At 50.9% G+C, this 12,120-nt stretch overlaps 1 protein-coding gene across 1 annotated transcript in view; it reads left to right on the forward strand.

The window, feature by feature from the left end:
* LOC133353638 (protein sidekick-2-like) overlaps positions 1–12,120 on the forward strand; it is a 473,964-nt gene that overhangs the window by 321,228 nt on the left and 140,616 nt on the right. Inside the window, 3 exon segments of the mRNA XM_061570031.1 lie at positions 3,591–3,707; positions 4,985–5,143; positions 10,683–10,785. Of these exon segments, the coding sequence (XP_061426015.1) occupies positions 3,591–3,707; positions 4,985–5,143; positions 10,683–10,785 (379 nt within the window).

Consider the following 12,120-nt stretch of genomic DNA (forward strand, 5'->3'; position numbering starts at 1 on the left):
AGATCCCTGAACTGGCATTGCTGAGACCCTGGCTTCGGATCTGAGTTCCAGACTCCCAACTCTGATCAAGCCGGGGTTTACAAGTGCCAGTCACCCTTACAATGAATAATGCCAGGCCTACACGATTGCCTCAATTGGGTCTGTGTTCACGTCTGTCATGGCAAAGCCAAGATTGCATCGGAGTTGATTGCCGTGAGCCTGGTCACTAATGGCTCTGTGCAGCAACAACAATTTGATTGTGACTTAAATTGGCCAGAAACACACAAAGAAATACAACTCTGGGAAATAAAATTATACATCTCACTGCCATTCAACGAATCTCCGTCTCGAGCATGCCAGATATTCTTCCTTTTCCATGTAACTCCTGTCCCCCCCACTCCCCAATATTGATATGCGGCCAGGTGGCTCACTCGATGGTAGAGCCAGCGTCTCACATTCGATAGGTTGTGAGATCAAATCCTGATTGTGGGGTTTGACTCAGCCCACTGGTTCTGGATAGACTCACCCCCTGCCATAGGAATGTGGATATTCCACCACTGTCTCGGGGTTGTACACAGGAGTTTAGCGCCAATGAGTCAGCGCTCGTTTGAGCAGGAAAGCACTTTGACGTTTTGAGTTAGTTGAATTTGGTTTTATTTGGTGTCATAGGCTGAGATGTTACATCGTTTGCATACAGAACAACAAAAAATAAAAGTACACGACAACAATGTTTTAAAACATCAACACAAGGTAAGCACTTCACCATTGAAAGGTATACAATCAAGGGCAACACTGTGCAGGACACAAGAAACAGCTAACCAATTAGTCATGAGTATAACAATACTCAGCCAGAAATTGTTGATCGCGTTTCAAACAAACGAATTTAAATAAGGCGGACGTGAGTAGCGACTTTAACCGAGTAACAGGAAGTGAGCCTGTTCCAATGAAGGGATTCTGGGTAAGGAGGCCATGGGTTTCTAACGCGAGTCTACGGGTCTATATTATGACTCTGTGAGCGTGGATAACGGTGACTCAAGGTCACTGGGATGGAGATCTCAGAATGAGTTCCGTGACATCACCGGACCGTTCTCCGACACAGGGTGATGCACTGCTCCTCGGATTCCTCATCTAGTTCTCAATGATACTGGGAGCACAGTTGGAATACCATTATAAATGCATAGACATATTTTGAGAGATATATATTAAGTAAGAGCAAGAAATAAAAAAAAATAGTCGTGCCTTTACGTAATAAAAGTTATGCCTTTATGTAATAAGCCAAAATTTAATAAAAATTTAGTTGTGAATTCCATTTTGAGTAATGAAATATCATTATGCATTTGAGAGAGTGTGTGTTGCGGTGTATGTTTAATGTTCCCATCTCGCACTATTTTTTAACAGCCTTTTTATATTCATATCTAAACACTGCAAAGATATCAGGGACACAGCACTCTCTCACAGCCGCATTCTTATTTTATTACTTGAGCAGTCATCGGTGACTGTGCTGAGACCACCAACTTTAATAAGAACTAGATCTTCGTGGGTCTATCTGTGCACGGCTATGGGCCGCAGTCTAAGTCTATGGATCTCGAGGTTAATCTGTGAGCTTAAATCTGAGTCTAAAAGGTCTGTGTGCGCACTTATCGGTTTATATATGAGTCTATTGGTCTCTGTGTAATTCTATGCTGTCTGTGTGAACGTATGGGTTTTGATAATTGTTTTTTTACCCTTTTATCTGGCAACAAAACTGACACCTTTTTTACAAGGAGTCATGTTCGCTTAGACCACAATACCTGCAGTCATAATGCAAACAAAAAACATAACTCTGATAATGTATGCACTGTCCTTGAAGTTGATTGGTCCACACCCGAGACTGCTTTCCTTAGAGCCTAGTCTGTGGTCTATGCAAACATGACTCCTTGTAAAAAAAGGTGTTAGTTTTGTTGCCAGATAAAAAGGGTAAAAAACCAATTATCATATTTTTTACTGGCAAATGAGGTTCCAATGGTGTATGGGTTTTTGTCCGAGTCAAAGGATCTCTATACGAGTCTGTGAGTCTGTGTAAGTCTGTGGGTCTCTATGCGAGCCTATGAGTCTCTGTGAAAGTTGATGGGTATCTAAGTGAATCTGTGGATTTCTACGTGCATCTGAGGGTCTCTATGTGAGCCAATGGCTCGTGAAACGAGACCATTAACTTGCTACACTTAGACCGCAGGCAGCCGATACACCGACTCTAACCCAGAACTGTAGCGGTGCCGGCTCAGTGACATTAACCCTAAGCCACCCGGCCGCTTCTGAATGATAATCAATTCTTGCGCGCAATGCAATGCATGTATCATGAGCACGAGAATCAATGAAATCAATGAAATCAATTAATGCCTTCACGCCTCTATCGTGAAGTGACTTTGAAGTAGCTAATGCAATTAAAGTGGCCGACTTCAGAGGCGGCCGGCCTGCCCCGAGGTGCGAGCGCTGAGCCTGCACGGCTAACATTTGAGATTCAAATCCAGGTTTCGTCCACCGGCGATAAACTAAATGGGTTCCATAGTTGATGGTCTCAGCCTCGTCATCGGTGACTGATCACACGAAAAAAAATGCATTCATTGTAAGCATGCGCTTAATTTGAATACCTTGCATCTTGCACCTCCAGTTGGCACGTTTGGCTACGTACGGTGCGAAAGAAGTTCAACATACATACATCTCTGTGTGTGGAACATAGCTTACTTGAAGGGGTCCCAATGGCAGCTCCGTCATATCGCCTTCCAAAAGGGGCGTTGTATATCACAGACCTTTGCAATTGTCTGTGAGAGAGATGCAGACGGATGCCTCGCATGATGATTGCATAATCAGAGATAAATTGGTCAACAAAATGCACGTGCTGATTATTTAGAAGTGGATGACACTCGAGCAACTGAGGTCTTAGGGATCGCGACTGGGGTCGGGTACAGGAGGACATGGTCCCCCTATTTGGAACCCAGCCCCCCCCCCCCCCCCCGCGTCCTCCCCCTCTTACTATCTCCTCCTATCTTACTCCCCCTCTTCGTTTCCTTTCTCAACTCCTCGCCTCCTCACTCGGTACACCGCAGCCGGAGGACATCGCGGCCCCTCCTGCGCACGGTTCACCATCGCGTTGTTTCCGTGTTCATCGTTGCTGTCGTCGTTGTTGCTGCTAAACGTCCAAACAAAGTATTCAACAAACAAATAAACAAAAACAAGTGATAATTGTTTTTTTACCCTTCTATCTGGCAACAAAACTGACACCTTTTTTTACAAGGAGTCACGTTTGCATAGACCACAATACCTGCAGTCATAATGCAAACAAAAAACATACCCATGTGAGACTAGGCTCTATGGAAAGCTAAGGAAAGCTGTCTCGGGTGTGGACCAATCAACTTCAAGGACAGTGCACATTATCAGAGTTATGTTTTTTGTTTGCATTATGACTGCAGGTATTGTGGTCTATGCAAACATGACTACTTGTAAAAAAGGTGTCACTTTTGTTGCCAGATAGAAGGGTTAAAAAACAATTATCATATTTTTTTACTGGCAAATGAGGTTCCAATGGTGTAAAAACAAGTGAACGCATTCAAAGTTCCAACCTTTGCTCCCCCCAGGTTTCCCCCCAAACATCACGCGAGGCCCCGTGGACAGCACGGCCATCGAGGGCACCGCGCTCACGCTGCCGTGCGAAGTGTCAGGTGCCCCCAAGCCGGCCATCACCTGGTTCAAAGGTGCGCCGCTCACCACTCGAGCGTGACCTCCCCCCTTCTCCACGCCATGCGAGGTCGTCGGTACCATTCGAGCCTCGCAGCAATGCGGCGGTCGCTGGACATGCGTGAAAATGATGGGCGTCTGTGGAAAATAGATTTGTAGCTCAACGGATTCCTCCAGTGTAGATACATTGAAGTCACGTAGGTGAAAACTAAATAAAATAAATCAACTAAATTAAGTTAAATTTAGTTTTCACCTACGTGACTTTACCGAAAAAAGCCAAAGAGGATGGATCCTTGCAGTCACGAAAACTTCAAATCTAGAATGTAGATACATTGATTGTGATTCTGATGAGTTGCAGAAACGATGCAAGTTTCTTAAATGCCCCGCACCCCCCCTCCCCTCACCTACACCACCCTCTCCCTCTGCCGCCGCCACCGCTACGCGTGTCTATTGGGCGGCATAAATGGGTTCACCTCGGCTGAGTCGGTCGTCAGGCCTCGTGTGGTGGAGTAGAGTGTGGGTATTCTCCCACATATGTCTGGCCGGCGTGGGAGAGTTAGCCAAATTTACACTCAAGAGGGGCCCTCCCGAACATCTCTGTGGGTGGGTGCGAGCGAGCGATTCGAAGGGTTGCAACCGTCACCTTTTGCCGAACGTAAATCAAATCGGATCATTGGAACATTCAATGTCACCGCCGTTCTCACCGCGCAAGTCTGCAGCAGTCTCGCGGTTGGTCGGCGATGACTCCCGTGTGTTATCCCAGTTGAGTGATTTGCGGTGTAATGTTTCGAATTTCGCACGTTTTGAACTGTGACGCCGGGGTTAGTGCAAGTGCGGCTCCCAGGCTTTGGAACGCTTTGCCTTTGCCAATCAGACAATCAGAATGGTTAGATATATATATACTTGAGTCTGTCTTGAAAAGTCACCGCCTTATATTGGCCTACACCCCGCAGTTCTGGCCGTTTACCCTGGTTCCGTCCATTTCCTGCTTTCCATGCACAGCGCGCATTGGGATGTACAGATGAACTGCGCCTTACACATCATGTAAATAATTATCACTACCACGAACCTCCGGGACGAGTGTCAGACGCGCTCCCGCTGGGCCACGTCACCGCCCCATACACGATGTGAAGCATTGTCGGGGGAGGTTGAGTGGGGGGGGGCACTCGGAACTTTGACCATCGTCGTCGTCATCGTCGTCGCTACGACCGTCCTCGTGAGAGCGGGCGAGATGTTCACCGTGACCGCGTCCATGCCCGTGCCCCTGGCGTGCCCGCGCCGTGTGCGGCTGCAGGCGGCAAGGCCGTGCCCCTGAGCTCGATGCGCTTCTCCCTGCTGCCGTCGGGGTGGCTGCGCGTGGGGCCGGCCGAGCTGCGTGACGCCGGCACCTACACCTGCCTGGCCAAGAACTACCGCGGCGAGGCGACGGCACGCGCCCGCTTCACCGTATGGGGTGAGCACGCGAGTGGGAGAGCTCACCCATGCGTTGATTCACTCGCTCCACTGCTCACTGACCGAATCACAGCCTTTTTGACCCACTCAATCTCTGGCTCACTGGCTGTCTGACTCATTCACTTACAAGTGACGAACTCAGTGTCTGATTTACTCACTGAATCACTCGCTCACTGACTCACTTTCTGACTCACTGATTCACTCCTTCACTGACTTACTCACCGACTCACTCACTGACTAGGTCACGAAATGACTGACTCACGCAATCACTCTTTCGCTGACTCCATCTCCGGATGATTAACCGAGTCACTCACAACTGAATCACCAACCCAGTCTTGGCTGCAAGTGCAGTGTACTAATCATTTACACTCCAGTGGCATCTTTGTTTATTAAATGAGACATTTGAAATGGAGAAAATGCGATGATAGCAATAATAAAACACGATGAACTAAATTATTTCGCAAAAATCAGTACGCTACGGGATGAAACGTATTAAAAATAGCGTGACGTGACCATCATTATTATCCATACTGCACGGTATGCACAATTGGATGATAATTATGTTATCGAGGTAATCAGAGACAATTTAACAATACCATCAGTGGCGATGTAAGAATGAAATTTGCAACAATTGTGTGCTAAATTTTCATAAATTCCCATGAACTTGAGTCATCAGAAATTAATTTCATATTCAAGATGGGCACATTATCTTCTACTCAGAAGCTCATTACATAGGTTTAGAGAAAAATCACTGCCACCACCACCGCCACAACCAGCTTCATGACAGCTGCCACCATCACTCCCACCATCTTCACCACCTCAACCACCACTAACCATTTCCACCACCATCACCCCTGTCACCAATCTCACTCCCACGACCACTAACACCACCGCCCCTCCCAATACCGGCACTACGTAAGCACATATGTTGAACTCCTTTAGCACCCAACGTAATCAACCGTGCTCATCGGATGTGCGGGGGAAGGACAACAATACGGTTACAGCACCCGCCCACCAGTGCCACCACTATCACAAATCACCACAAACAACGAACTCCTCCTCCACTGCCACGTGCATGTGCTCGCACACGCACGCCTCAGAGCACGCGTCCCCCCCCCCCACAGCCCCCCACCCCCCCGCAGGGGGTCCCCATTGCGGCACGCGCGTGTGCACACAGGGAATTTACGCACGCAGACGCAAGGATACAATTGCGCTGCCGTGCGTGGAGGTCTACCCCGGCAGCAGCGGTGGACGCTGTGCGGAGCACGCTTAGAGGAATGATGCACGCATGCGCACACACACACACAAAGGTCCCCCGTGTATCCTTCAACAAACTGTTGGGGCAAGTGTTGTTAGCGAGCACCTTTTAATGCCGGCATGGGGCCCAAGGGGGTGGTTGTCCAGCACCACGCTCAGCCACCTTTATATCCCCAGTGGTGATGTTTACGCACCACACCAGATACTCATGACATGCCTACTGATTCATCATCGTCACCATCAGCCATGGTCAATCCACTGAGTCGACCAAGGGGGAGATGACCAGGACCGATTCATATATTCGCTATTGGTCGTAACCCACTATGCCTCCGTTCTCCACAGGCATGCATATACACACACACACATACGTGCGCACGCATGCCAGACGAGCTCGTTAATTCCAGTGTGCTGCACGCACGCAAGCAGACACATATTACACGCGTGCGCACACACAGTTACGCGCACACACGCACATTCGGCACGGGGAAAATGACTTTCCGTGCAATATCAATCTGGTTGCTAACCAGCAGACACACTCATCTGCTGGGGGACAGTGTTCTAATGGGCCTCTTAGTTAAACTAAATTGTGTCGTCTAATAGTCGAGAGTGCGGCGGGCTGCTCCCGCACGACGGTATTCATTTAACGGGGAGAAATAAAAGCAGATTTAGCTTTGACCTTATGACCCCGTGTGGGAGGTGCTCTGCTCGGCAGCCTATGTGGGTGAACATATACATACATGTGTAGTGTACTAATTCAGAGACACTAATAGGAGGCGTTATCCCTCTTGTTAATTCTGGCTCTCACAGCCATAGGGGATAACTCCATAACGGGTCTGGACAGCCAACACACTTCCAGACCCACAGCTTGAAGTGGCGAAGAACACGACGACCGCGGCATGACGAGTTCCATTCCCGATGGCAGCAGCCCCGACTGTGAGCCGGAGCTCGCCTTTTATTCTCCCCAGCGTGGCCAGGTTCCGCCCTCGGACAGGCCCCCTTCTGGATCCCCCAGAAGGCTCCGGGCTTGGCCCACAGGTCCAACTGGTAGATCGGGCTGCTACCCCCAATCCCATTGTCTACCAATCTCCCAGCGCCACGCGCTAGTGACTCATTCCATGTCACTCCACATACAAAGACCCCACCCTGCTCCTGTATAGACTACGCTGGCTGTTGGGGCACGTGCTGTGAGCGAGCACTTGTCAAGGCTGGCACAGGGCACAAGTGGAAGGAGGGGCGTGGTGTGGCCAGTGCAATGCCCGGCTACCTTTGTCTCTTCACTGCTCATAATCACAAACTGCACCGGGTGCTCACGGTAAGGCCGAGCTGTTCTTAGGGAATTCGACACCGCTGTTGGATGGCCGTGAACGTGAGCCGAACTCGGGTCGCCAGAGTTTCGCGCGTGGCTAACCACCACCGCACCGCCTCTCCTCAAGAGACCACCCAGCCCCCCCCCCCCCCCGGATTATTAGAGGAGTTTATGTTATATACAGCGGGGCCAAAACAAATTCACCCCCAGTATAAGAGGGGTCAGGACCCAAGCTGAATGAATATTGATTTTAAAGTAACATATTTGTTTATTTAATTTATTACTTCTTCACCCCCCGTGGCTTTATTACAGAGAGGACTCACTTTGTTCTCTCTTGAGGGTCGTATATTTCTTCCCAAATTTAATGGGATTTTACAAACGGAATAAATAAAGCCCCGTGTAATATTTTTTGACTGTCGTTTTTTTTTCTCTCCTCCTATTATCCACGCCATCGAAATCACAGAACGTGCAATTATGTCCTCTCCCTCCCTCTCTTTCCAAAGTGAGCTACGGGGACTATTTGCTTCCTCGCATATTACCGCGGCCAGGCGCTTAACCTACACGCCCGGCGCGGCTGCGTGCCCCGGCTAAACTGAGGCACTCGCGGGGCATCACACACAGAGACAAAGATCCCCCGTATAGCCTTAAGAGAATGCAGGAGCAAGTGCTGTTCGCGGGGCACTTATAAAGGCCGGCACGGCACACGAGGAGGTGGTGGGTGGCTGGCACCACGCCCGTCTCCCAAGCGGCGACGTTTGCACACCGCACCAGGTACTCATTGGAGGCTGAGTCGACCTAGGGGAGGGCCCAAGAGCCGTTCAGATGATCGTCCCCGGTAATTGACCGTGACCGACAATCAAACATGAGTTGGCCGGGTTCTTAGCGCGGCGCGCTAACCACTGCACCGCCGCTCCCCACGGCGTCACAGACACGCGCGCGCGCACGCACGAGTGCCCTCGGTGGTCTCGCGAGCGCGAGGCAGCAGCTGCGCTGCGGAAGAATCCCCGTTTAAATATGGATGCGCGAGCCTTGTGAACGCACGTTCACGAGCCGAGACAAAGATCGCCCCCGCCCGCCCCCGCTCCCTTCCCCGTAGACTACAGCGCTCCAACCTGTTTTCTGGGTTGTACCGCGCGGCGTTCGGCCGCGTTTGTCCGCCGTTTCGCTCGCTCGTTTTTTGCTCGCTTCGTTCAGCGGTGGAAATTGGAAAACTGCCCGATGAGGTCAAACGCGTTGCACGGAATTTCCACGTGAACCATAGAAGCCACTGGAGGCACCTATATGTTAACAATCACCAAAACATTATATAATAATAATATGGTGACTCCAAACTGGAGAAATTTGTCAAAAAATAACGAGGGATCTCCCAAAATCATCGCACGCCCACTGATTCATCGCCACCATCGGCCTTGGTCAATCCGCTGCTGTATGGAGCCCTTTCCGGCAAGCCGCTGCCACCTCTCACGATTAGCCAGTCTCAATCCGCCGCTAGCCTCCTCGTCGAAGCGTCACAGCCGCGGATGGGGGGTGGGGGTGCGTTTCGCTCAAACGACAGAGGCAAAAGGGCGGGGGAGAGTGGTAGGCGATCATTTATTGCTTGGTGGCCGTTAAATTGAACCGCGAATTAATAGTAGAAAATAAAATACTAAATCGGAATGCGCTCGGCATCGCGGTGTGAGTCGAACGTGCTCCCCCCGAGGAAAGTGCCGGGATCGGCGTCCTTAAAGGGGTTAAGGGAGGAGAGCGTTCATTTGATCTCGAGTGCTTCCCCTGACCATGTGAGCGATTGAAATGGGCAGCCAGGGGCTACTACAATAAAAATATGACACATGCGCCTTTCAATCTCCTCCCAACCCACGCCCTCGTTCTTCTGCATCACGGAAAACAACAACGCACACAATGACAACAGCCACAACAACACACGTGCTATGACACACAACGACAACACAAGCACACGACGAAACGCACAATACGACAACACACAAACACACACGACACACATAATACAACACACACACACACAACGACACACAAAAACACCGACACGTATGCACGACGTCAACACACACACAATGTACAGAACACACACACACGACACAAACACACACACTACGACAACACACAAAAGGACATACACACTACGACACACACAAGCGCGCATATGAACACAAAACACCTCTCCCTATGCAATTTTAAAAAAGTTCACAGTGTTAGCGTTTTTGCATCCCTCCGCCATCCCCGTCCAATCTCTCTCACTCCCTAACGGCAAACAGCAACTTCTCTGACACCGGGATACGGCCACCCCACACACACACAGTATGGCCCATGTATTCACCCGCTCATTCAGTCTCTCGCTCACCCACTCACACACCCGTTCACTCGCTCCATTTGCCCGATTCCTGCACGCTCACTTGTCCATTCGCCATTCTCACTCACCAAGCCACTCACCAACCCACCGACTCATTCAATTACTCACTCGCTCACCCACTCACACACCCGTTCGTTCACTCGCTCCATTCATCCGTTTACACAGTCACTTGTCCATTCGCCATCTGACTCGCCAAGCCACTCACCAACCCACCGACTCATTCAATCACTCCATCCGTTCACCCACTCACTCACACACGTATCCATTCGCCACCTCACTCACCAACCCACTAACCCGCTCACCCCCACATCTATTCACCAACCCATCCACGCCCACCTACTCACTCCCTTAATCGCCCCACTCACTTGCACACCACCGCGGTGTCCGGCTGCATCCACGTGGAACGTATTGCCCGTCATCCACAATGTTTCACGACCTCCTCTCAGCCAGTTCTGCAGTTGACTAATATCGGGAAATGTTCTTTAAAGCTTTATGAGGCATGAACATAGTGTAGCACCTTACAGGCAATACGTCTGCACGCTATACGAATTGGGCCACCGCTAACTCCCATGGCTTAGACTTCCTCTTCCTCTCTCCGTGCGTGGGCAGTGAGGACGCGAATCGCCGTTCCTCCTCGCGACCAGAGCGTGGAGAAGGGGATGACCACGACGCTCCACTGTGGCGTCACCCATGACCCCGCCGTCGCTGTCAGGTAAAGGGAGGCAGGGGGGAGGCAGAGATGCGGTGGGGGGTTAATGTCCATGCAACACAAAACAAGCCCGCATTTGGCTCCCCAATACTCACATTGACACAACGCACCAGATGTGCATTTGAGGCTAAGTCAACCGAGCGGAGGCCCAGGACCGGTTCAGATATCCGTCACCGATGTTGGGCTGTGAGCGGGAATCAAATCCACCGGGTCCATCGTGAAGTGTGCTCGCCTCTGCGTCACCCCTCCCCATTGAAAACCACACAGCAACAACAACAACAGCCGCCATTCGCCACTAAGTGGCGGTGACATCACCACGGTGCCTGCGCCAGGACAGGTGCACTTTGAGGCCACGCGAAGTGTCGAAGGCTCGCTGACAGGAGGTGATGGAACAGAGCCAGGTGCTATGGGCTCACTGAGATGACTGGCAGTTGCACCAGCTGTACCCCCTACTGTGCCAACTTGCTGTATTTTATCCGCCCTGGCGTTCCCCTTATTGTTGTGAGCGTCGCTCCTATGTGCTCCGTTGTTGTTGGAGAGCGACTGTCTCCAACTGCCCAGTAGCGTCCTTCATGAGCCTGTTGGTGCATACCTGTGTGTGTGTGCCGGTCCGTCTAAATACAAATATCCCCCATATAGCCTTAACAGACTGTGGGGGCAAGTGCTGTTAGCGAGCACCTATGAAGGCCGGCACGTCACACGAGGGGGTGGGTGGCCAGCACCACGCCCGACCGCCTTTGTCTCCCCAGTGGAAATGTTTTTTACACACCGCACCAGGTACTCATTTGAGGCTGAGTCGACCTAGGGAAGGACCATGACCGGTTCAGAATATCGAAACTGATGTTGGCCGTGAGCGAGAATCGAACTCGGGTCGCCGGGTTCGTATCGCAGCGCGCTGACCGCTACGGGCACACACACACACACACGTGCGCACACTGCCCACGCTCCTGTCAATGGGCGACGGGGGATGAACTTAGCGGAAGAGAGAGAGAGCTCGTATCCGCCGCTCTCCACTTCACAGGGAAACTGTCAGGCTGCCAAGAGCAGGGAATTACGGGGCAGGGCCAGGGACCGCTCCGCTTGCCCTCGCAAATTCACACCTCCGTGCCGCTTCTCACCGCTCCAAGGGAGCAGCCTGGAATGGAGCGGCCGGCGTTCTGAGTTGGGGTGGCTGCCAAGATTCGTTGAACAGCTGTTTGTGCTTTTTTTCATTTGAGACGTGTGGTGGATTCTCAGCGTTCAATTTCTGGCCGTGATTAAGAAGAGAACGGATGATGACATTGCTGATGTTGTTGTTGCGAGACACTGACAATCACGCTGATGGTGAGAATGATTTCG

Source organism: Lethenteron reissneri, chromosome 44, assembly GCF_015708825.2.
Source record: "Lethenteron reissneri isolate LAM-NWPU_2019-01 chromosome 44, ASM1570882v1, whole genome shotgun sequence".
Taxonomy (NCBI): domain Eukaryota; kingdom Metazoa; phylum Chordata; class Hyperoartia; order Petromyzontiformes; family Petromyzontidae; genus Lethenteron; species Lethenteron reissneri.